This window comes from Oreochromis aureus, linkage group 19, assembly GCF_013358895.1.
Source record: "Oreochromis aureus strain Israel breed Guangdong linkage group 19, ZZ_aureus, whole genome shotgun sequence".
NCBI classification, from domain to species: domain Eukaryota; kingdom Metazoa; phylum Chordata; class Actinopteri; order Cichliformes; family Cichlidae; genus Oreochromis; species Oreochromis aureus.
In genome coordinates this window covers 11,289,158-11,315,139 of record NC_052960.1, presented here as the reverse complement: position 1 = coordinate 11,315,139, position 25,982 = coordinate 11,289,158, and the positions used below count along the sequence as shown (strand labels likewise).

At 38.8% G+C, this 25,982-nt stretch overlaps 2 protein-coding genes across 3 annotated transcripts in view; both read right to left on the bottom strand.

Moving 5' to 3' along the window:
* tnika (TRAF2 and NCK interacting kinase a) overlaps positions 1 to 6,419 on the bottom strand; it is a 56,133-nt gene extending 49,714 nt beyond the window's left edge. The window contains exon 1 of the mRNA XM_039603164.1: positions 6,023 to 6,419. Within this exon, the coding sequence (XP_039459098.1) occupies positions 6,023 to 6,079 (57 nt within the window). The 5' untranslated portion in view covers positions 6,080 to 6,419. The remainder of the gene's footprint in view (positions 1 to 6,022) is intronic.
* Positions 6,420 to 8,959: 2,540 nt separating this feature from the next.
* Positions 8,960 to 25,982, bottom strand: part of pld1a (phospholipase D1a) — a 32,612-nt gene continuing 15,589 nt past the window's right edge. For both annotated transcript variants that reach the window (XM_039603430.1, XM_031736978.2), the window contains exons 5-26: positions 25,590 to 25,701; positions 25,285 to 25,350; positions 24,740 to 24,798; positions 24,474 to 24,566; positions 23,555 to 23,707; positions 22,818 to 22,967; positions 21,961 to 22,044; positions 19,245 to 19,326; positions 18,721 to 18,831; positions 18,365 to 18,550; positions 17,405 to 17,618; positions 17,051 to 17,179; positions 16,566 to 16,684; positions 16,057 to 16,170; positions 14,585 to 14,695; positions 14,145 to 14,233; positions 13,904 to 14,017; positions 13,661 to 13,710; positions 13,401 to 13,535; positions 12,729 to 12,882; positions 11,381 to 11,498; positions 8,960 to 11,175 (exon numbers count right to left, since the gene is read on the bottom strand). In XM_039603430.1, the coding sequence (XP_039459364.1) occupies positions 10,951 to 11,175; positions 11,381 to 11,498; positions 12,729 to 12,882; positions 13,401 to 13,535; positions 13,661 to 13,710; positions 13,904 to 14,017; positions 14,145 to 14,233; positions 14,585 to 14,695; positions 16,057 to 16,170; positions 16,566 to 16,684; positions 17,051 to 17,179; positions 17,405 to 17,618; positions 18,365 to 18,550; positions 18,721 to 18,831; positions 19,245 to 19,326; positions 21,961 to 22,044; positions 22,818 to 22,967; positions 23,555 to 23,707; positions 24,474 to 24,566; positions 24,740 to 24,798; positions 25,285 to 25,350; positions 25,590 to 25,701 (2,668 nt within the window). In that variant the 3' untranslated portion in view covers positions 8,960 to 10,950. The remainder of the gene's footprint in view (positions 11,176 to 11,380; positions 11,499 to 12,728; positions 12,883 to 13,400; positions 13,536 to 13,660; positions 13,711 to 13,903; positions 14,018 to 14,144; positions 14,234 to 14,584; positions 14,696 to 16,056; positions 16,171 to 16,565; positions 16,685 to 17,050; positions 17,180 to 17,404; positions 17,619 to 18,364; positions 18,551 to 18,720; positions 18,832 to 19,244; positions 19,327 to 21,960; positions 22,045 to 22,817; positions 22,968 to 23,554; positions 23,708 to 24,473; positions 24,567 to 24,739; positions 24,799 to 25,284; positions 25,351 to 25,589; positions 25,702 to 25,982) is intronic.

Below are 25,982 nucleotides of genomic sequence, written 5' to 3'. Positions count from 1 at the left end.
ACACAAAGACAGCAGTACAAGAAGTGAACATTAGAGTCCCGATAAAATTGAAAATAATCACTGCAGATGCTGGAAATCTAATCTGTGACAGTACGTTTACACCGTGACACAAACAATTGTTCTTCAGGTTTAGTGAATCAGTTTGCATCTACATCTCAATCACGCTACATTTTATCAGCTATCTTTATCTTTGTGAATGACAGACCTGCAGACAACAGCAGATAGCTTATTCAATGTAAAGTTTATAGTCATATATTTATAATATAGCAGAGAAAGACAGAAGGTCTATTAAGGTTAAATCATCACATCTGAGAAGATAAGCTATGAGTATTGCGATTAAGATGATGATCTACGAAACCACTTCTCAAATTATTTGTTTAAAAGAAAATTGGCTTATCAGAAAATAACACATTTTTTCAGGTCTTTAAGCGTATGTTTATTGTACATTCCTGCTGCGAAAAAGTAAGACTTTGAAGTGTCTTTATAGTCATAACAGTCATGATTATTTCAACCAGACCCAGCAGTGAGTTGTGCAATCTTTGCAATGAAAGCTAAGGAAATAAAATTAAAACTGCACAAATCTCTATTTTCACATCAACAATTGCTAAACTTGCTATGTATAACTTACGTGTAATGTGATGTGGGTCTAACTAACAAACCACATGACTAAGACAACTGGCAGTTGATGTGAATACTGTTGATCATCCTGTTGCAATGAACTGTTTTGAACTTTTGGATTCTGGCAATCATTGAATCTTTCGTGATGCAACTGCAAACTAAGAAAAACCCCACATGGCAATACTACTGGCCCAATATACTGCCCACACCCCTATACCGCAAAATTGCTCTAGAACGTGTTAAGGATTGCGACAAAGAGCTCAAGGGGTTGACTCCAGATGGCCAAAATGTGTATACCATATAAGCTGACAGTACACCCATATTGTGCTTAAAACTTAAAACACCCTGAATTACTATAACATGGCTTATGTATAGTTTTGTATCGCACAACAGCACTTTAGCATTATATCACCAGCATTTATGCAGTAAAAGTTCAACTCAAAATGTTACTTTTTACACTCACCAAGATCAAGATTTTTGCCAAGCTCATATTTACCTATTGTATATCTGTAGTATATCTTTCTGTGCATTAGCCAGTGACCAGGTGAGTGCAGTTAATGTTTGTAGAAAGTGATTTTCAGAGATGTGAGGTGGATTGAATTAGGGACTCTAAGAGGATGATATAAGTCATGCTGGGGCCAGCTCTGCCTCTTATAAAACCACTTACACTTAACAACACAGCTCAACACTGCTTGTTTTTACAAGGAGATGTCGTTGTAGCCCAATTCCCAGTACATCTCACCCAGACATGTACAGTACATTAGCAGGAGTCCACTTCTAATCACAGATTAACAGGCCACTGAAGAGGGTACACGCTGCAGGGTTTGTTCTGCGATGCAACAGAACCTCTCGCCACCCGATTCTGCCAACTTGCAATCTCACACCTTTCCCTATCCCCATTTGCCCATCACTCCTTCCCTTCTGCATGAATTGCTTTTCTACATCCCTCTGTCATTTCAATACATTTTTCTTTCCTTGCTGCCCTGCACAATGTGAGTGAGACACAATGGAGGGATCACTCCTATTATGGACTTGTTTGCATGCACATGATTCCTTCAAACACTTCAGATCAAGTGTGAGTGTGCACTTGTGCGTCACTGAATGAGAGGGGTGAAAAAGGAAGCTAGTATGTGGTGCAGTGCATACTTTCAAACATGCTAGAATAGAACGCATTAGATATGTTGCACTTTGACTGATCTAAGTCATGGAACTGGAGCTCTTGATGTTTTTCGTGATGTTTAAGTGCCACTATGCCATGCATAATGCAAACCAGGAGTTTACAAACTCATGGATGACATCAAGGTGGCTACGTGCATCTTTTTTATACAGTCTACATTTGTTTTTGTCAAGCACTTCTAAGAAGTCGTTTAGAAAGCAGACAGTGTGGTCAGTGCTTACACACAACAAACTACTTGTGTTAAGGAATCCTTTCCTTAACATGAATACTTTTGATGACAAATCTTTTCTTGGCTCATTTACTTTTTTCCCGAAATGAGCTAGCAAGTTGCAAGAAGCAAAAAACCAGCATTTATTAATTTGATATGATAATTTTATACACTAATTTTTACATTTTTAAAGGATTTCAACCATTCACAAACACACACAAAATGTGTAATGCATAGTTTACAACACTAAAATAGTTATAGGCACATAACTGTTCACAACAACTCTTTCAGGTATCATGTCATAAGTGATGTTTTTTATAGATCTAATAAAGTACAATAATTAAAATGTGCCCATCCATCCTTATAGATGCTTACAAATATATTATGGTATGTTATAAATAATTAATTAACTATAATCCTAATAAAAGCTACACTGGAGGGCTTAAATAAGTAAAACATGCATGCAGACCACAACTACTTATACATTTGAATACTTATGGCAGGGAATTAAAGCTTTAATCTAACTCCATTAGTGACTTGAGGGGGAAAAAATAGGTCAACTAGAAGCAGGCAGGCAGGCACAGTGGAAGGGAGGGTGAGAGGGAGAGGGGCATTTCTCAGCGACAGTCTGCCATACAGTATATAGACTATTCATGAATAAGCTCTGTGTAAGCCTTGGGCACTGCTGTGGCCCCGTTACTATGGAGTCCATAGTGAGGGGCAGAGGAATGTGGCCTTACTGGGCAACAGGGATTGAGAGGGAGGGAGAGGCTCTAGAGATGGGTCTTTGCCTTGAACTACTTTAGTCACTGGTCACATCTCCACCTTTACCCCGAGCTCAGCCCTCTTGTCATTTTCTTCTTCCCTTCTTGGGTTCTCTCGCTGTCTCTCAATGTTCCTGTAAATCTCTCTAAGCTTCCTTCATCTTCAATCCAGCTTTCTCCCTCTGCGTTTTCTCTTAGTCTTTCTCTGACCATGTCACTATCCCTTCATCCCTTCACCTCTTCTCTCTTTCATCTCAGCTTTCACACCTGACTCCCAGCACAGCACATTAGTCTACTGCCAGTATTAGTGTGTGGTGTCTGTGTGTGTCTGTGTGTGTATTCCTCTGGCTGGACTTCCTGCTGGTTTGCCATCTGTTGCTCTCGTCAGCTGACTAGATGAGCCTGTGCTTCTGACGCCTCTGACCTGTGTGTGTTCGCATCACTTTGCATAAGAACCACTGTCTGTATTTAAAGAATTTTTAAAGTATTCAACCTTGTATGATATTTTTTTATGGTTATTGTGGGTCATGGTAAGATGGGCCGCAGCAGAAACATTTCTGTGAATGCCTCTAGTCAGTCTGGCCTTCCCCACTAAAATGAAACATGATGCATCTATGCAGGTGCTGCAGGGTTGATGTGTCACACCAGCAGATGTTGCAGAGACCTGACAAGGCATATGAAAACAAAGCAAGAGAGGAAAAAGTGCAGAGGCAGCAAACATGAAAAGCCACTTCTCTTTCCACTTTACTTCCCACTCAATTCTGTCTGTCTCTTATGAGTGTGTGTGTCTGTGTGATGGTCATTGTGCCTATAAGGAAGCTCTAGCCCTGGAACAGCCCCCCACCCCCCCATCCATACACTCATATAGACTTTAAAACACAATGCCCCACCATCATCACCAAGCCCAGTATTTATAAGCCCCCACTCAACCCTACCCACCTCGTCAGAGCCGGCTGACCTACTTCCTGTCTAGCCAGTCCAGCAGTGGATGACTGTAAATTCATCTTAGACCATGTGTGTGTCTGTCTATGTGTGTGTGTGTGCGCGTGTGTATTGCTCGGGAAGATGGGTATTGTTCGTACATGTTGAATGGACAAACCTTGGTTTGTTTAACACTTCTCTGGAAATCATTGTTTATTTCAGCTTGTAGAACATGTTGTTCAGGTTGTGTAACTTGGTTACGGAGGAAATCACAAAAGACATTCACAACATAATATTACAAAGGAAATAGCTGGAGTATAGTTTTGGGGAAAAAAATATTAAAATAAAGGTTTTGGCTTCCCTTAATGTAGCATTATGGTGGTAGGAAATCTTTATTCTATTTTTTCTCTTCTATTTTTTCCACTTCCATCTTTTGACTCAAGCACTATTTTTATGAAAAATATGAAAACTTTTTTTTAGAGCTGTACCACTTCATCAAATGAAATATCTAACATAGGAAAAAAATAAATAAAATAAAATAATAATAACAATAATAATAGAATCTTAGCTTTGAGGCTAATGAAAGTTTGAACTAACCTACTGCTCTTGCCTAAAACCTTTAAGGCTCTTAGTGTTGTGAAATCATCACTACTTTTAAGATAGCAGTAATCATTTGACATAATTATATATTCCCATACTCCTAAATGCACTTCTATGTAAAGGCAAACATGAGCATCTGCATGTGTTTGCACGTCCTTGTAAGCTGCCTCTAAGTCACAGTGACAGACACTTGAAATCCTGCCTCCTAAAGAATAAGGCATCCATGGCTGAACTCCCACTCGCCTCCTCATTCCTCTTTCAGTGTTTCTCTGTCTGTTTTATTCTACTCCTCTTCTTCTTTCAGATTTCTCTTTCCATTCTGTCTTTAATAGAGCTCGTCACGCTGATGAAATTTTGCTAGGCGTAAACCTAAAAAGTAGCACTTATTTTCCTAAACACTTGATTCACAATTCCTTGGAAATATTATTCTTCTTTCAAGCAGTGCAAGGAGGTGGGCGCAGAGACATAATGCTAGGAGACAGAGCAACTGGCAGAGAGACAGGGAGGTACATTCAGTCAGTCAGATAGACAAGGTGATAGAAAAACAGGTGATGAAATTGATAGAAAAGAAACGGAATGGAGGTAGATGGATGAGTTGGTGTTAGTGAAGCAGAAACAAATAGGCAAGAAACCATGAAGCAAGAAAGAGACCAGCAAAGACAGAACTGGAGACAAAAATGGCATGTGGGCACAAACAGACGACAACTGCGCTGTGTGAGAGAGACAAAGCAAGAGGGATGTGGTTTTGTTTCTCAAAGCGGCAAACGGGTCTTTAGCTGAAGCATCCCTTACTGCTTTATGCAGTTGACTATCAGCTTGGCAGACACCTACACATTAGAAACACACGTACTGCCCAGTGAAGTGAAAATATGGGTCTCCACACATAAACACAGGCTGTTTGTGTATGCCTGTCTGTTTGTATGCACGTGTGTGTGTGTGTGTGTGTGCATGTGTGTGTGTGTGTGTGTGTGTGTGTGTGTGTGTGTGTGTGTGTGTGTGTGTGTGTGTGTGTGTGTGTGTGTGTGTATTATGGTTTACAGCACATACTGGATGAACAAAAGAACTGGCTATTGCAGCATGCAAGGCTTCAGTTGTGACTTTGAGTAGGTTACAGTGACTACAGGTAGGTTGGCACGCTTGCCTCTCTCTCTTGCACACACACACACGTACACACACACACATACACACACACACTGAGTAAATACCATGAAGAACAGCAAGAGAGAGGAAATCTGGATGAATATGAGTTTGACTTAAAAGCAGTTTCTGTCCTGTTCTTACAATACACTAGAAATAGGTTAAATTCCACTCTGAATCAATTCTGATGAGGCTATAATAGGCTGGCCCACTGAAAGAAGATACACAACACCCCCTATCCAGGTCAGCAAAATCACAGCCTCAATCTCAATTCAGCATCACACACAACACCGACCTTCCGGTAACTGACTTGAATGAAGATAAGCCTTCAGATGTGCAAGCCAGCTGTAATGTTGGTTAATGTCTATATATAATTTGATCTATAATTTGACACACTGTGGCGGCCCGTCTCCCACACATCCGCCTTTTGCAGCCTCCTCTGCTCTGTGCCGGTTGTTATTCAGGGAGCACTGTCAGGTGCAAGAGAAGGAGGAACGCGCGAGCGCACACATCAATTTTCTTACACACAGACACGCACACACACTCTTTTTTTTTCTTTTTTTTCTTTAACAGAAATTAAACGTAAATTAATCTTACTCTCAAAGTAGATAGGTCGATTTCGTCCAGACTCCGTGCTGGAGAGTCACTCGCCATGATGGAGGACACAAAAAAGCCACTGTCTGTTGTCCGATATCCAGAAACGGTCTTAGCTGTCACGACTGTGAGGTCTCCTCTGCTGCTAGGTCTCTACTATCCCCCCTCTCTCTTGCACAGTGATGTGTCAATGGATGATAAAATAATATCAGTCCCTTTCTCGTCAGCAGCTGGACGCTCCTCGGGCCTGGAGCGCACAGCTAGAGCGCAAACGCGTGGAGGATAGAAAGCGATAGCACCGTGTACATCAACACTTGGAAGTCCATGTCTGCGGGATGTAGACCATACAGAGTAAAGTGAAGCAATACGGAGACTGATTTGTTTCTGGTACAGAAGCTGCTGTGACAGCCAGCCAGTAAATATAGAGAAGGAGGGAGGTGGGAGCCGCTTTCCCTCAGCAAACCACGCCTGTTACCGGGCGGGGTTTACTGAGGCAGCGAGGACTTCCAAACTTTTTTCTTCCTCGTGTCTAATAGCAATGTCCTTGTACAAAACAAAAGAAACTGAGTGAAGAAATACTTTCTGATTTTTGCTTGTATTTCCCTGTGTACTTTTGATTAAATAGAACACTATGTGTATTTTCTTTATTTATTCAGTTTTTTCAGGAAAATCGGTATATTTTAATCACAAAAAATGTAACCTGGCCCAACACACACACAAACACAGATAATTATTGAATCCATCAAATGTAAACACACAAGGCAACTGAACTGGTGTCTGTTTATCAGGTTTCCTGTTACCTTGCAACCCCTTTCCCGTTACACTTAGGAGCCTGAAGCATTTTCATAAATCTGTGGAAACATGATAAACAACGAATAACATTCTCATTCCACCAAAGACAAGACGAAACCTCTCTGGTCTCTGGATCCAACTCTAGGTTCCCCTGAATTTGCCTGAGGGCAAGCAAGAGACAAGAAAAACACAGTAAATGATTTATTTATTAATCAATTATTTAAAAAAAAACGACAACAACAACAATACTACTACTACTGATAAAATAATAACAATAATAATAATTTTATTTGTATAGTACTTTTCTACAAAGTGCTTCACAGTGTCAATAGAAGCCACAGATTAAAGTTAAGTATGCCTGTTCAAACATACAGACACATTAATGGACATTAAATCAACAGTACGGTCAGACATTCATTCCAACATACACACTTCCATACATACAAATAGTTATAAAGTATAGCCCAAAGCAAAGGGGGAAATTAAGGGAAAGCTTATAAAAATGTGTTTTCAGCAGTTATCAGTCGACCTGATAGAGGCTAAGCGAGGTTGTCCCAAAGGAGGAGTCTGCTGATTCTGTCAAACAAGAACCTTGGATTTTGTTTATCATCGTTAACCAAACCAGCAACATAAGATGTTCTCGCATATTTCATGAGTGAGTTGAGTGTGGAGGAAAAAAGTTTCCAAGTATTTACGTTACAGTACATCGTAAAAATAGCATTGACTTCCATCCAAATTCAGTCAGTGTAGTTTAATATTATTAGCACTAGGCAAAGCAAGCAAAAGCATGCCAGTAGAAAACAGATGGAAACATCAAGACATTAAAACACAAAATTCCACACTGACATACCTGTGAAAGGAACTTCCTTTTCAGTGGTTTTCATCATACCCTTAACCGAAGAGGGTTTATTTAGCTTCGAGGTGAATTTTTTTTCCATAAAGTTCAAACAAAAATAAGAACAAGGAACAAGGAAAGAGAAAGGGAGCTCTTTTCAGGAAGAGAAAATTGAAAATTAATTATTTTCCAGCTGTGTGTTTTTGGCTTTACACCATTTATTTCAAACTGATTTTTTTTTTTTTTTTTGAAGAGAATTTAGACATTCAAGCAGATCAGAGGTTTTTTTGTTTTGGCTTTTCTTGTCACATTTTGGAGTACTGCCATGCATGACTTCACAAAACCTGTGTCACATGCTTATGAGAATTCTTAATGACAAATAAAGTGAATTTCCGATCAGGTCGCTTTATATCCTTATGTGTCTATGTTTCTAAACCAGCAAGCAACTAGGCCATCTCACATGCCATAACATGCAGCCAACGACATTCTACTGAATCAGGCCTCCTGAGTTTTATGGAGTGTCATTTTCCAGAGAAGGGAGGAGCGTTCTGTACTCAACTGCCTTCAAATGGAAAAACATAAAAATTAAGCCTTTAGCATTTATGCTCCTTATGTTTTTCTATTTCTGTTATGCTCCTTATGGGCATAACCAACAAATTGGTTTGTTAGTACTTCTTTTGCTATAGCAGAGCTGATTGGACACATACACAACTGGCCAACACCCCTGTGATTTTTCACAATAGAAAAAAAACCAATCGTTTAGCATATTATTCACCACTTTCCACTATATATGTTCGGCAATTTGTAATTCTCCATATACATTTTAATGTTTGGTTCATAAACAGTGGGTCTTTTATACAACAGTATAGACTTTCCTACTATATTCCCAAATAACTGAAGATGTCCTCCAGCCTAGCTTTTGCACCCAACTTTTGTTTTCAAAGTTAATGAAACATATTGATTTATTTTCCATATTGCAACTGCTGCTGATTTCACTGTTTCATGAGAAAAGAAATACATGTTTGCTCACATTCTTTGACCATGCAGGAGCTGTTTTCTGGGGGTTAACAGGTTCAACAGTTCTTATTTCTCATGCAACAACCTACCTGTTTGTTCACAGTTGGAGCGAGAGCCGTTGTTTTACTCATATTGACGTGTACTAGAGATGGGAATGTAGTCACACAGGCATTATAACAAATTATTATGCAGGAGCCTATTATTGAAGCTGGTCTGTCAAGCCATATATCTTAGAAATGATCAAGTTTCATAGATGTGCCTATTTTCACGTAAAAAGGAAACAAAAAGTTCAAAGATAGGCGTATTTGTTAGTCATTTTAATTACATAGTTTCAAATGAACAGATAGATATCGGAAATCTTTTAACTGTACAAAAAGGTTATTGTACATTAACTGAATGAAGGCAAGAGGTCCAGAGAGTTTACAGAAAGAACAGCTTCAAGGTGGCTATGAAAAAGAAAACGAGTCCAAAATCATCCATGTGAACGTGACATACATGTAAAAATAAATGTTAAAGAATGCTCAATTCTTTAAACTCCATAAATAATAAACATAGCAGACAATAATGTCAAATTCAAAACAGTTTAAAATGTAAAAGTGTTTTTATCATTTTACTAACAAAGAGAAATAATTTTCAAATAGAAGCACTTGATTTTACATCTGCCAATTTTGTGGTCCCAGTCATTTTCTCTTACATAAATGGCAATGATTCACACACTGGGTAGACAAAGGGTGCTGCCTTTACATGACAAAACTGGAGCTCTATGCCAGGTCAAAGTAATTATGTGGTTGATTTGTTAAATACCTTGTGATTCCAATGTGTCATAATTAACCGACTGTGTGATTAGTTTCTAAAGAAGTGGTTATTTATCTTCACATTTAGGGGATGGTGATGCTCAAATAAGACAACATGGAAAATATTAAAAATTAAAACAAACTGGGTAACACGAGTCAATATTTTCACATTTACAAAATATATAAACTGCTCGTGGATCACCTATCGCAAGTATCTCGAGAAAAGGTCATTTTACTCTGAACTGTTACATTACAATAAAAACAAAAAAATAAAGTCTTTGAAATGCTGTTTTCAATCTGGAACTACACAGAAACTGGAACAAAGCAATTTCAAAGCCTGACTTCATACGAAAGCTTTACATCCAGTTTCATCTGCATGCTTAATGACAAACATAATTGCTGTAGTTTTGCTGTTTGTTTTTGTTACAATGTTCAAAATCCACTTTTACTTACCAAGAGGACCTTAAAGATCCTTGAGATCTTATTTTCTAATTTTGCAACTGATTTTTAGGAAGCTAGCACCATCTGCTGAACAAAGAAGAAATTTCTCTTCACGCCGATTGTCTTAAAAAGCCACTCGAATCATTTTACCAGGTCACAAAACATCTTCAACAACAAATAAAATGTCAGTGATGAGGTTTTGCTTTTTTTTTCTCAGAGGTGCGATTGGTACAAGCATCATGGCAATCAGACTTCAGCATAGTTAGTAAATTGTGCACTGCTCTCGAAACGGTAACATTGTTTCTGTGCAGTTGGAAACAAAGCAAAGAGCAAGCATAACTTCAATTTCTTACACAAACAAAATCTTCAAAACACCTCTGAGATTACATGCTTGTAAATTTAAATAATTTATCAAAAGCAGCACATACTTAACAGAGAACTCTTCCGTGAGCTCATAAACAGCATACATGGCACTAATGCATGTTACGGGCGTACATAAAGAACTCAGTTAATCACATTTTACCACCTCTAATGTTTAGATTTTGTGATTTCTAAACAGAGCTGAATATCTGTTAGTGTCATTATTTGGTTATAGACTTCATCATCATGGTCCCATACAAGCTTTAGCCATCTTATGAGCTTTTTGCACAGTTCAAAGGTCTAAGCATCTAGAATTTAAGATAAAGTGATTCCCAAAACCCAGTCTTCATGTTGTCTTTCCACATATTGAATGCAGTCACACTGCTATCATAGATGCCCGTGTTCTTCACATAATACATCCAAAAACTAACAAGGTATAACTACTGTCTAGTGTCTTCCAGTAGCAAAAGATCTGAGAGATTTGTCATTGCTCAGCAATCGTATCAAGCAAAAAGACAAAGTGTTAATCTGACTTTCATCTCAGAAATATATTATTCAGAAGTGATCTCTTGCGACTTCAGTACTGAACATTTATCATCATTAAACTGTGAAAAACCACCCAGAGGCTTCCCACAGGAGGTCTTCTCAAGGAACAGTCCATTTCATTTTGTGGGTAATGGGGCTGAAACCCTTCATGTCCAGATCTCAGTTGGAACCATGGCCTCCTTTGTCCCAACAGAGGGCATGAGATTATGCTCAGACAGGAAGTCCAGAGGAAATTGCACTAGGAAGCCACGGATTTTGCGCAGCTCCTCCTGAGCTCGGGCAAGATCAGTCTGGGCCAAACCTGGCTTGGACTGGTACTGCTCCAGCTCCGACATGTTTCTAATAAGGGATGAAGGAAGGCAGCGAAATACCTGCAACCAAACACATGCCTCATTAACTGAAACCCACGTTTGTGCCACTCTGAGTGGACCATGAGATTTTAGTTAACTGTTCTGTCCACGACTTTGTCTTATGTTTGAATTATCTTTCTTAAAGCCACATACTCAAAACGATTTCCTACCATTCACTAAACTGGAAGTTTTGTTTCTACGTGTGAAATTATTATATTCACTCTACCTTCTCATAAATGGTGGCATTGCGGCCAGCTGTTGTCATCCACACCTCCTTGTAGAAACGATCACTGATGGGGTCAGACAGGTCAATGCTGGTGTCAGAGTGTCCTCCAAGAATAGTTCTGGTCAGAAGGGAAAGACAGATAGATAAAATGTTTTAGTGATTACAGAAATCATCAGGCATTAAAAAAATGTACTTATCAGCCACTTTGTAAGGTCAATCTACTGAACTGCTTGTTGTCGCAAATATCTAATTAGGCAGTCACAGGGCAGCAACACTTTGTATTTAGGCATGTAAACCTGCTGAAGCTAAAAATGAACATCAGAAAGGGAAGAAAGGTCATTTATGTGACTTTAAAAGTGGGATGGTTGTTGGCACCAGCCAGGCTGTTCTGAGTATTTCGGATTTTGCTAATCTACTATGATTATTCCATAAAACGACATCTAGGGCTTACAGAGAATGATCTGAAAAAGGGAAAATATACAGCTGACCCGCAGTTCTCTGGGGCTGTACATGCCAGAGGTCAGAGGAGTAAGGCAAGACTATTTCAAGCTGATAGCAAAGCAGCCATCTCTCAGGCAACTCAAATAACCACTAGTTATAACCAAGGTATCCAGAAGAGTATCTCTGAACACACACAACACATCAAACCTTGAAACAGATGGGCTACAGCAGCAGAAGACCACACCGGGTGCCTGTCCTGTCAGCTAGGAACAAGAAACTGAGGCTACAGTTCACACAGGCTCACCAAAATTGATTCATCTTGCCTTCTATCAACAACTCAAACAACTACTGGTAGTGTAGTTATCTGTGTGATATTTCCTTGACCCTCTTTGTGCCCTGTAGTATAAACTGGGCAGTGTTTAAACAAGCCTGACTGCTTCCAGGAAGACATTGTCACAAAGCTGAAATCATCTCAAACTGACTTAATTATACTCAAATGGATTCCACAGTTACCAGATCTCAATCCTATGGGATTGGAATAGGATTAAAAAACAATTCTGGAAAAACTGTGTGATGTGATCATATTAATATAGACCAAAATCCATGATTAATACTCCCAGCATCTTGTTGAATCTATGTCAGCTCTAAGGCAAAATTGAGTCCATCCCAGTACTAGCAATGTGTACCTAACAAGGCAGCTGGTGACTGTATCTCTTTTGCATTCTTTCTTTCTTTATTCTTTCAAAGCCATATGTACATTAGCTGTTATTTACATGTACGCATGCAGTGGGATTTTCGGCATGATAAACAAAAATTTCAATATATAAAATGTCAAGCAGTTAAAAAATAGCAATGTGCTTTTAACGTTGTCTTGCTATCTCATACACACATACAAACAGACAAGCACCTGAAGCATTCGAGGCGCAGTTGAAGAGCATAATGCCCAGCTTCATACTCCTCTCCATCCATTACTGAGGGAACCTTTTCAGAGTCTTCAACGATCACTGCCACCTCACTGTCACGTTTACCCAGCATACTTCTGTCATTGATGTTCGCAGAACCTGCAACAGACACAAAGAGCTGGTTAAATGTTGTCTATGACTTGAGCTAACTTCTGCTGTTGGTATGTAACCCTGTTGTTTTGTTATTATTTTGACCGATTCAAAGTGGCGTGATCATGCTACGGATTGAGTTACATATACTGTCATAAACAATAACTTTTAACCTTATTTACATTGATTTGTATATACAAGAGAACAGATTTAAAGAGAAAAGAAGAGGAATAGTAACAAGAAGGCATGAAGTGCTTTTCCTTTTATTGAAAGGGTGAGCTGCACTTTATACACCAGCAGGTGGCACAACAGAGCAACGTACCACTCCACACACATTGACACAACAGCATTATTATGCAAATTTATTAGCTATTCACATGGTGAAAAAAGAGGAAATAGAACCAGATTTTTAGCATTATCACATTTTGATGGTGTCGAGCCAGAGAAGCCAATTTCTTCAAATAGTAGCTGGTGAAAACAGCATAACAAGAGAAAGTGACAGAAGGTGAGACGAGAGAAAGACTAACCAATGATGACTGTATTGTCGTCAGCGATGAGCATCTTGCTGTGGACGTAGATGAGCTCTGTGACGAGGCGTCCCTCTAGCTCAGCATGAGTCCGAAGTCCAGCAAAGGAGATGTAGTTCATCCACTGATCGCCCACTGGGAAATAGAAGAGATCAAAACTAGAATTGAGATAATATTAAGGTGGCGGGTTAATCTGAAAGAATATCAGGAGTTTGTCAGGTCTCAGAATACTTAATTTTATAGCTTATCTCTCAACTTACTCTCCTTTTTCAGCTGGGAGATGATAGAGTACTCTCCTCTGATCATGGTTCTGAGGAGATAACAAATTAAATCTCACCACAGAGCATGTAAACGTCACATGAGAAAATCCTAGTTTTGTGATAATAGTTCCATATGTGCTTTCTCATTTCCCTTCTCCCTTCCTCTTTCAATACGTTCAATACAAAGTTCAATACAACATTCAATACAACACTCAATTCTTCTGAAAAAGTCATGTCATCTACCTGTAGTTAAAGTGCATGACGGCCTGGATGGCATTCCCTCCACCAGTGGTGATGTCGCCCTCAAACCCAGGCAGCAGAGGGGTGACCACATACACACGGTATTTCTTACGCTCTCTGTGCGCAAACAAACATGATTTGTAGACTTAGGCCCAGAAGCATATGCACTACATGTGACATCTTTATTACAGTACAATCAAAACCACTTCTTAAACAAACAAGCTGCTTTAGTAAAGGGAAGTACTTGTGTGCCCTGATGATCCTTTCAATGATGGCGTCTCCAATCTTGTTGTAGACCGTCCTGTTGTCAGCACAACTAATGAAAAACTGATTCTAGGTGAGAAAGAGAAAGAAAGGGAGGAATGACACAAACCCAAAGTGCAAAAGCAACAACAGTTATGGCTGCCAGGTTTGGATTCCCCTAAAAGAATTTTAGTTTGATGTTTCTGACTTGATAAGTTTAATTTCACGATGTGAGAAAGCATTTTCGCTGACATATAATAAAAGGAGTCATCTCTTTACTGGCAATATTTACACATTTCAGACGAGATTGGCTTTCTCATCATCATGTGTTGTTTTGCATCGAAGTCAAACATCAATGCTTTGATAATAAAGTTCGCATATCAGCTTCAAAATGCAGTATTTCTCTTTTATTTTTATACCTGAGTCTCTCTGTTGTTTTACCTCTATGTAGATGTAGTGCTTGCTCTTGGCGATGACTTGGATGTAGGCATTGTGGATGGACTCCTCGTGGTATTTTATGCCTGCCGACCAGTCTGCAGATGACCGTAACACCTTTAACACAGACACAGAGTACAAATGTGTGTGTTGATTCATTTCATGTTTCACACATACAGTTGTGTTCAGAAGTTTACACACACTAATAATAGCCGTGGATGTCATGGGCTTGTAAAAATTGCAGATTTACAGAAGTTGTAAAGGTCTCTAAAAGCCATTTCTAAACAAAGATTCTTAGAACATCAGTTCAAGACAATTGTAGGTAAGTACAAGTCCACTTTGCCATTTGGAAGAACATCCAGTCTGTCACCCTAAGAGGAAATTTGTTAGGATGTTCAGGAAAAACTAGGAACCACCAAGACCTGCCATGAACTGGAAAATAGTGTTAAGTTTTGCATCGCTATATACTGAGAGGCTGCCAACTGAGAAAGAAGCTCCTGCTTTAAAATCAAAACCTTCAAGCTTAATTGAAATTTGCAGCTACCCTCATAGACAAGCCAAATGCCTTCTGGAGAAAAGTTTTAGGGTTTTATGGACAGAGCAGACAAAGACTGAGCTGTTTGACCACAATGGCAAGAGATCTGTTTGGGGGACTGCACCAATTCTGCCAAAAAGACCAGTTAAATATCCAACCAGAATTATGTCAGAAGCTTATTGACAGCTATCAAGTGTCTGGTAGAGGTGCAATTTGCTGAAGTGTCAGTGGGGATATATGCATATGTTTGAGTCTGTGTGTATACTTTTAACCCTGTGGGAATTACAAATATCCAAAATAAATTCAAACTTGTGCAACCAAATTTTTTAAAGTCATTGAAGATGTATATGTTGTACAGTTTTTCCACCCTGGAAAAGGAACAGTTCAAAGAAATCATTAAAAGCCATGATGATAGACAATCATGTGTATGTAAACTTCTGACCGCAACTGAGAACTACATGCAAGAAAAATAATATGATTTCCAACTGTGGTTGTCACAATATTCCTTATCAAGTACAGTTTACATATTTTGTCACTGGTTAAAATATATACTTAAAGTTAAATATAAACTAATTAAGCATATAAGTTAGTTAAATGTATACTAATAGACACAAATGGAAAGCTTGCACATTATGTTCTTAGAGATGTTCCTTTAGAAACATGGCTAACAAAATAAAAGACATAAACAAACTCAAAGCACAATGAAGTAATGGAGTCATGTTTTTTCTGTCCACTTCTTATGTTAGGCAACAATTTCAGTCAGAGGGTTGGTTCTTTTTGGGTAAAACCCTTGAGTATCAACTTTCTGGCCCATAGACAGTTGGATTTTTATCACTTTGTTTGCATTATGTACATGTTTTGGCTTGTTTTTGTTATAGTTTGTACTTCATATAAATATGACATTCACAATATGTTTTCTTTTGAGCCTGGAATGTTGCCTTACCTGAACTTTGGCATTAACACATTCGGGAACTTGGTATCTGAGCTCATTGGCAGTGGAGTGAGATTTAGGCAGCAGGAATGGATAAGACAGGGAGCGATACTTTGGCTTCATGATCTGCAGAAAAGACATGTGGAGAATTTGGGCGGGAGAGGGTAAATACAGTCTCTATGGGAGAAGCATTCTTTTTTGGAAACGAGGATAAACAGGGGAAAAAAGTTGGTAGCATGGAAAGCCTGAGCACGAGGATGAGGATTACATTATATTTTCCACCTCTCCTATGATTCAGTGAAGTTACTGTTTTATCCTGCTTTTTATGAAAGTGAGTCATGATTCCCCTCATTTGAAGTTAACACCATCTTTCCACAACTTATAATAATAAGTAAAGTATTTAATTATTAACTAACAAACCACTAAAATGTGGCTATAAATTCCCAGTTAAAGAAGTTAAATTTTAAGCTTTGCTCCTGCTCTACAACTCTTCGTGTTTTTGGCCAAAGTACACTGCTTGCCTTAGTGAAGTTCCAACGCTGAATAAAGTGTCTTGCCACATCCCGGGCAGCTCTACCATGAACCACTGAGGCAATGTCATGCCAGGGCATTCTGGGAGTGGTGTACCTGTCGATGAAGTCTGCAAAAACAGGAACAGATCCAAAAAGGATTTTTTTAGATTAAGGACTTAAAAATGTGAAAGAAAAGAATGGCTGCAATAATATGGAGAAATATAGAGTGATAAAAAATAAATAGTGAGACCAGCTGAAACAGTAAGAAGACATAAAGTACAGTGAGGTCAGGTATTTTAGTGGAGAGGATTTTAGTGAAAAAAGTGGAACAAATGTTGCCAATGTGACTCAGATCGACCCTATTTGGTTTTCCAGATGATTATATGTTTCCATCAAACTGCACAGAAATTTGCTGTATACAGGATCTGTGACTTCCTGCTAAAGGAAGCCGTCAGGAGCAAGTAAAATCTTGAGTGTCCGTGCGTGTGACCGACCATCAAAAGGTTTCTCCAGCTGGATCCAGTCCTTGTACACAAAGTTGCAGTAGTCCTTTCCATGCCAGAAGCGAGTGTTTCCTTGTAATTCTCCCACACCTGTCTTCAGGCTTCGTACCGAACCGCTCCCTACACATGTGCACATATACAGAATAATGTTACAGTAAATGAATCTACAGCCTTTAAAATATTGACTGCATTTGAAAGTACAACCTTTTACAGCGCGCCTCTCATTCACTCACATTCACATTCTCACCCACACAAACACCCCCGCTGTCGTGAGAGGTGGCGTAACAGAGCATCTCACTGCCAAAATAGCAAAGCACGATATTTTTTTTCTCTGCCTTAACATACCTGCGCTATCAACACTGCTGACACTGTCCACATGCTGCAGAGTGTGTTTGTGCTTCAGTCTGTGCAGACTGAAACGAGCCATCCTGTTGCGACCGATTCCCTTCAGCTTAGGTAAATCTGCCGGATCACTGGGCGGTGTCCCTCGTCCATTGCTCTGAGAGACGCCATCAACAGAGGACAAGCCCTTACTGGATGGAGTGTTGGTGGAGCCAGCCTAGGAACATGAAAACAATCTATAACTGCAGTTTTTTACCTTAAACTACAAGGTCATAATGGAGACAGCTGTTTTAGTGGGTGCTGTTGATTCATACTCCTGCCTAGGGGTGTTGCTAATATTTAATAGAGCCAAATAAGATTTATAAGAAAAGGTTGAAGTCACAAGCTAGAGAGACATTTGCTTTTGTGTGGATATTTGCGATCTTTTTTTTTTGTCAAGCCAAAAGTGGAACAATTCAAAAGGTTTCATTTGCTTTCTGGTTTGCATGGCGTTCTCTAAAGTGGAAACTGTCATCACAGGTATTATTAACAACACATAAAGACTTATTCTCACTGATGTAAATCATGTGAGGAGTCCAAAATGTCAATGCAGTCGGAAAGGTGATTACAAAAAAAAACAAACAAACTTGATATTAGGAATCTTCTTGCTGGTAGCCTGCAGTAGCTCTGTAGCTGTAATGCTGTATGAGAGTTACAGAGAATAAATATTTTATGGTCAGCAGAGCATAATGCGATTGAGTACTTGTGTATAGGAATTCAGCTCAATAAAATTAAGAGCTTGCCAGCTTGCATTGTAATACTTCATTCCCCTCATGCAGCAGTGTGTAAATGGAGTACTTTTGTCAGTCTGCTCTCATCTGCTCATTTTTGCAGCATTCGTCAGGAGATGAAAGCAACGTTTTGAATCTTGTCTTAAATCCTAAAGTAGTGACAGGACATTATAATTAACTGTGCGTGTCTGACCTGCTCTGCAGCCACAGAACGTGTCACACTTCCCACATCCGTGAGCCGATGCTCTCTGTCGTCCCAGCGCCCGTACGCCAGGTCAATACCGCCCACAAAGGCCACCGATTGGTCAATAACTACGATCTTCTCATGATGTGCCCACAGATAGACAGAGGAGGAGACGTGATCCGGATGACGCATCACCTGGAGCATGAACACACAGCACATATGCAGTACACTTGTATACATTGTAATATAAACAAAAATCTTATTTTATTTATTCTCACTGTCAATCTAGTTCTGGCTATGGCATTGAATAATTTGGGAAATGTGGCACCGCACTATTTATCACACCTTAATATCACGTCACTTACCTTAATGTTCGGGTGCAGGTGCAAAAGGGTTCTTTTGCTGTAGCCTGAGTTGATGCCCAGAGCGAGTTCCACCTCTTTATACAACATTACAAAAATTCGGACTCCCTGTTGCTGTGGAAAAAGGCAAATACATTTGGTTATTCTCCAAAAGTCTGTTTCTAATTCATCTATAAAAGCAATGGGAGCAGGTAAGGATGTGGAATATGTGCCCTTAAAGTCGCAAATTCCAGTAACACTAATTTCTTTGGCTATGATAAAAAGGCCTTTGATTTATACCGTCTACAGATGTGGACTGGATGTATTCTTATGTTCAGTTCATTATGAGAAGTTTAGTAAACATAAACCTTGTGAATACTGGGAGAACAGCTTTATCCAACTAAAAACAGCAATTTTTCACAAAAAATGGTTACATTAAAAAAATTAATTAAAAGGAAAGTACAGGGAAACATTTACACTGACTGCTCAGTACTTGGTCTGATGTCTGTTTCTTAATGAATAATGCTGGCAGTTTAATGTGTACGTACTGCTTTGCGCTTGAGGATGCAGTCAAGCCTCCACCTGTTTCCTTCTACAACAGGTCTTTTAAGGAAGATCTCTGGACTGAGCCTGACAAAACAAGAGCGACAGAGAGGGATAAAAGTCAACACTAAAGGACAATAAGACAATAAGACAGGTGAACAGATGAATAAATGATGCATTCCCACTTATTAAGACAGATTAAAAGTAATGTTTGCCTTCACCAGTCAGAGCCTGCGGCACATTTCCTCATAGAGTATGACAGACATGACATAATGATATAGTCTCATGAGTCATTCACATTGGCATCCTGAGCTTACATGTCTACAATACCATTGGCTCATATTACACAGGGTGACACCTCATTGGTTAAGACCATAAGCCTAGTGATTACTGGTTTGGAATGCAGGGATTTCAGCCACGTCCAAACACTGGTGCATTTGGCTCTGTGGGATCATAAACTATTATATTTTAAATTACAATGTCAAGAATATTACACCTCTGTTAGCAGAGACAAATAAGTTGGAAAACTCCTTAAAAAATGATTCATGATTTTAAAAACTGTAACAGGTCATGGGCAATTTTCTTTACCATGCAAACTAACCAAACTGGTTGTATCTGAGATAAGATTTAGCATGAGTTTCTAGGATACTGTAACCCCCCGGGGATATAATGCAATATAGGATGTCATACTGACTAACGTATCACAAGAGAAAGAAAGAAACATTTCAGTTTTATTTTCATATATTTTCATCTAATTATTTATCTATCTTTTTATAGAGTCCTTGGACAGACTGGCAGTCTGTCCTGGATGTTCCATGTACCAGGGTGCCTCTCACGCCATGACATGGATGAATAGAGGGATTTATCTACACATATATTTGATAGCCGATAATAAAAATATAATACGTAATAATTTCTCAGGTGATGATAGACAAGACAGGGATAAAAGGGTTGGGGCAGAAGGATAAACTGATATGGAGATTGTATCTTTGTGTCACTCTATTTCTATGCCCGAAGCAAGGAGATAATAATTAAAGTTAACAACATGTCATGACTCTATAGTACAAACTTGTTGGTTATACATAATGTAATGTTTAACTGCATTTATTACTCTTACAGGTACCAAAGTATCAATCTGTTGTTTCATTCCTTGGAAGCAGCTCAAATAAGCCATTACTATTAATCTGTATATTTATCTTTTGGGGCTTTTGATGACATTATCTAGTTCAGAGCCATCAATTGCTATGGAAACATCACCGAGACCGGAGACGTGGATATGCACTTTAAAATATATAGGTACTATTATTTTATAGATGTATTATTAACTGTGTTTCCAAGCAGCCAGGCAGCTGCTGAGGGCCTCAGTGAGGGCAAAACAAAGGATGTTGAGTAGTTGTGTCAGTATAGTGCAACAATTTCCACTGGGCCTGACCTTTAAAGTTCGCAAAACAAGAAGAGTTTAGCATATAGTGGGAGTGAAAAATCTATGACATTACTCTGGTAGTGATGCAAAAAAAATATGTTCTTTCCTCCAGTTCTTAACCAAAATAAGAACTTCTAAGAACTTCAAAAAGTAATTCTCCAGCATGTTAGCAGGCTAATACAGAGAACTGAAACATGAAGCTGTGGACTGACCTGTTTCTTGTGGCTTTTGTTATAACAATGTCTTTTAAGCAAGGTAGATGCCACAAACTATGCTAATCCAAGGTTCACTGCAGAGGATCAAATCAGAATGTGTCAACGGCTTACTTACTAAGCAACAAACAAACCAATCAAATCAGGCCAATTAGGATTTTTCAGTAAAGGAACACAAAACACAAAGAAACAGCTTTTTCCCCTCAGCTATGGCCTCCATCAACCTCATCCAACCACACCACATACTAAAAAAACTTGCACTCATACCAACTTTCAAGGCTCTCATTCCACCCTGTATAATATTATCTATTATTATATTTATTACTGTCTATTTGATGTTTTTTAGCATTTGTGTTGGGGTTTTTTTTTCTTATGGACATAGTAGAGAAGAAATAATTTCTTTTCTGTAAGAATTTAAAATAGTATGGCTGTCTTTACTTTTCCTCCATAGTTTGCATACATCACACATTTTAACTGCTTGCATAAAAAATTCACTGCATTCAGTGTATTATATGCATTCTTTAAAAGTAGTTTACTCAGCTGTTTACTTACTTAACTTAAACAGTTTCCACAATACTTCTCATGAAGTGCACCCATAATGAATACCTTTTTCTCCCTCACTGAATATCATTTATTGATTTTCTGCATATTCACGGTTTTGTTGTTTCTCCTTCTAGCTATAAACCTCGTCTCTCTCGCATGAACAGGCTCTTACTTGAATCAGAAATCCAGAGCCCCTTGAGCCAGTTTATATCTTTGTATTTCATTACCTAACAATGCCCGAGTTAAGCTCAGATTACTCACGGAGGGCTAGACTGAGATAAATATGGTTTGCAATACATGGCCCCAGTAAAAGCCGTTTATAACACTGGCACATTTTTCTCTCTTATTTTATGTCTGCAGGATTATTATTCTATCAGGTTTGGATGTTATGGTTGTAAAGTGTATGCAAGCAGGGCGCACATATAAGACCTTTATTGTTAACTTGTTTACTCTGGGCTTTCACACTTCAGTGCTGACAGCAAACACTACTTAACCACATCATTTGGCAGCCTGTGTGTTTACACAAAAGACACTAGAACTCACCACCAGTCAGTGATGAAGATTTCCTCTTTAGCCTCCTCCAAAGCATCAGCCACATCCTCCATGTAGGTCTTTCCATTCACATACCTGCAAAGATATATTGCGGTCACACTTGGGAGAACATTTTGTCACTTGAGCTTGTGATGATACATACAGACATATGAAAAAATAAAATAGTTCACGTTGTGTGTTTTTTGTTTTTTTTAAACACACACGAGCTAAATGATGGCGCCTTTCAGTTCATTGACCCGACTGTCATTACACTTTAACAGCCTTACAAACTTAAGTCTACACCCATAGACATGTAACAATGGCGTAATCTTTAAACATTCTCAGCTTTCACCTCCCAACACGTTTTATCCTTCCGACTCCATGCTGAGTACATAGACAATGTAATGACTTTATTACACTGATGATTCAGTCTCACAGAAAGTGCCAGCTGAGGGGGAGAGAATGCAGATAAAGAACAGCACAGCCAGAAGAGAGAGAGTCCAATACATTTCCATAGTTACCAGTGAAAGACTAACAAATAGAATATGTCCTGAAGATTTGCCTAATTTGAGGGGTTTTTTTTTCATTTGCTGTATCTTTACCCAAAATGTGTAAGTTTCTTGTAATAAGAAGCCATAAAACATTTTTCTAAATAATACATTTGGTTACAGTTGTATTGTTCCAAATCCAATATGTATAATAGATACAACACATCTTAAATGTATAACATTGTATTTGTCCGTTCCAAAGAAACAAATGTTTCAGTTTGAAACTGATGCAAACATTGTTGGAATTAAGCATTTCTAACCCCACACAAACTTCCCGACAAAACCAGCGCAGCCAGCTGTGTTGTCTCCCAGTGTAGTTACCATTTGGCAGGGATGTCTTCCTGTTCTTGTGCAAAAGATCCAAAACGGTGATCTCGGAGGAAAGCCTTCCCATGATTCCTCACGAAGCTTTCAATGCTCTGACCCCACCAGCGTGCATGTCTGTAACTGCTGCACTTAAACACAAGGGTCCTGCCAGTGGGATATTTATAGATACAAACATAACCGGAGGAAAACAAGATTATACATATAGTCTAAAGCCTACATGAGAGTGAGGCAGTCGTATCGTTTCACATGTGTATATATGCACATTAGTTGATCAAGGCAGTGGTATCTGTTGTCTTTCTGAGAGATATGAAAGCTAGTCAGTAATTCCTAAAATAAAAGCAGCACTGATTAAGAGCCTTGGAATGAAATGACGCTAAAGAAAGCAATTCATCCTGTAATGCAAGTCTCACAACAACAGCCTTATAAAAAATGGATTTGTGGTTTTTGGGTCCACTCATGAATGTTTTGATTAATATTTTTCTTTTTGCTAAGATCTGTATGAAGGGTTCATCTTCTGGACTAGGTATTGTTCATCACAAACTGATTTTATCTTGAAAACATCTCAGACAGGATTCACTTTTTAACTTGTATCCAGATACGTAAGCCTTGAAATCTCAGTAAGGCTTCATTCAAAACGTAAGCACTAGTATATGATCACTCTCTGGGTAATCTGCTGCAAAGATCAACTGTTCAACCATAACAAACACAAATACACACACACACACACACACCTGGAGAGGCTATCAATCCGGACTCCGTGTTTGGTCTCTGTGTCTTTGGAGTCCATCTTGATGGTGAACTCTTTATCCACCAGCAAGACGAAGGAGATGGCTCCCGTGTCTGGCTTCATGTACAGCAAGAATGAGTCTTTCACCACAAGCCAGCTACAACACACACAAAGTGGTCATCGCAATTAGCGACATGGACATTAATGACTTCTGTGTAAGTTCTGCAGCTTTCTGCTGACTGCTGTGGACCATTTCTTATGTTTCTCGTTTGGAGGAAAGGGTGTAGGAAGAAAATCTTCATCAGGATGTAGGTGGATGGGCTGAGCGTTTCAAACGTGTGGGATTATTTTTGTGTTGTGTTTAAAGAAGTAATAACAACATAAACTGATCGCATCATAAATTGGATGATGTAAAGTGGAAGAGAAAGACAAAGTCAGATGTGAGTGAATACCACTGCCGTCAAGACTGAAGACTTTCTTACAAATATAGAAAAAATGAAAAATGTTGCATGACAGCAAAAATGACCGCCTATTAAGATGTCATAATTATTATGTTTGTAAATATGGAATGCACAGTTGTGTAATACATGTTCACTATTCTTTGACACCCACACTCTGACAGCTCCCTGCCAGGAATTTGAGAATGAACGTTCAAGAAATCCTCCTTCTTGCGTTTACCATAAGACGTTCTGGAGTTGATCAACTATAGCACTAGTCACCATGTTTCTCGCCTTCCAAAATAAACTGCACAGTATATTTAAACTGCTGGCTTAGACAGCTTAATTACAAGAAGAAAAAAACAACTAGAAACAGTAATACTGCTAACACTGCAGCTAAAGCAGTGGGATTGACTAGAAGATGCACAGAGAGAAATAAATTGGACAGACAGCGATAGCTGAAGAAAAACTGCAACATTCACACACCGTTTGGACCAGCGATAGCAGGCCTGGCTCTGACCACAGCAGTTCATTCCAGGGATACGATGTCCGCCTGAGCGTTTAGAAATCATCCCTTCCCTGGAGGAGGGAGAATAACTGGTGAATATTTTCCAAAAACTGTATCATGGGGCTTAAGAAGAGTGTAAAAGAAGTTTGCAATTTTAAAATAAATACACCTAAAGAAAGAACAACTTTGACATGGGACATATGACCCTGATCCCCAGAGATATAGGCACTAAGAAAATGCTCACAGTCCTTTGGGCCCCAAGTCATGAATGAAACTCATCTGGCTGACGTCAATGAACTCCATCTGTGTAAAGAGGGCAAGCACAAACAAGAGACTTCACATAATGATTCTTGCATAGACACACCACTCATTGTGTAATATATTGTTACACATCATCATGTGAACTAGAAACTGTTAGTCCACACACGTAGAGTTAATATGACTCATCTTAAATTGTGTGTTGTCATGTCTCATAATAACTTTAAATGCATAACAGCGAGTTTTCTGCCTAAAATATGCTTTTAAATGTGGAGGACTTATTTAAGAAGAGGCACAGCATAAAGACAATTTCACTTCACTTTATATGAAAAAAGCAAAACAGATAAAACAACTTGAGGCTTTTCCAAATTCCACAATAAGGGAACTGAATTATAACATGTAGAAAAAGACTAATAATTATTTGCTTTTATTGCACATTATCTATAGTGGCTAATAGAAATGAGGCACAAACACAAGTGGTATGACATTATGTTTAAGTGTGACTCTTTGGAGTGTTTCGTATTTACTCACAGTATGGTGATATTTTCGGTACATGGCCATCCTCAGCAGCTTGTTCAAATAGTCTTCTAGCTGTCTCTGTAGGAACACAAACACTATATTTGGACACTGACAAAGCCCATGCATATAAACACTGACATGTGCAAAACAATGTGAAACAGTAGTTTAGAGGATAGACTTGCTGGCAAGGAGTTAAGTACCATGGCAACAAGTGAGTGCCAGGAGAGCTCCTTGCAATAAAGTTGAAATATCACAAGAATCAATTTCATGGCCCTGAAAACAAGGCCAAAGGGGACAAACACAGCGCTCTAACATACCTTCCTGCTGGAGACCTGCTCATCTCGCACTAACTCCTCTCCTCCTCCCCTTGGCAGGGAGGGCATCTCTCTCACTTCGCTCTTCCTCACCGTCTTTCTCCTCACTGTGTGGCTGAAAAACAGAATGTGGGAAATTTAATACTTATCATTTAAATATATAATAACATAAACATAATAATATAAAATAATAACATAAACATAACAAGTTTAAAGACAGAGTATCGTTGGTCCTTAAAGTATAAGATAGAAGAAAGAACGAAGGTCCAGAGCTTTAAAAACACTGTTTAAGTGGCGGATCAGAAATAAAAATCTGTGTATTTCACAGGTGTGTCAGACTTCAGAGAATGCCAAAGGGAGTAAAAGTTTTCACTGGATTTTAAGCCTATTGTTTAC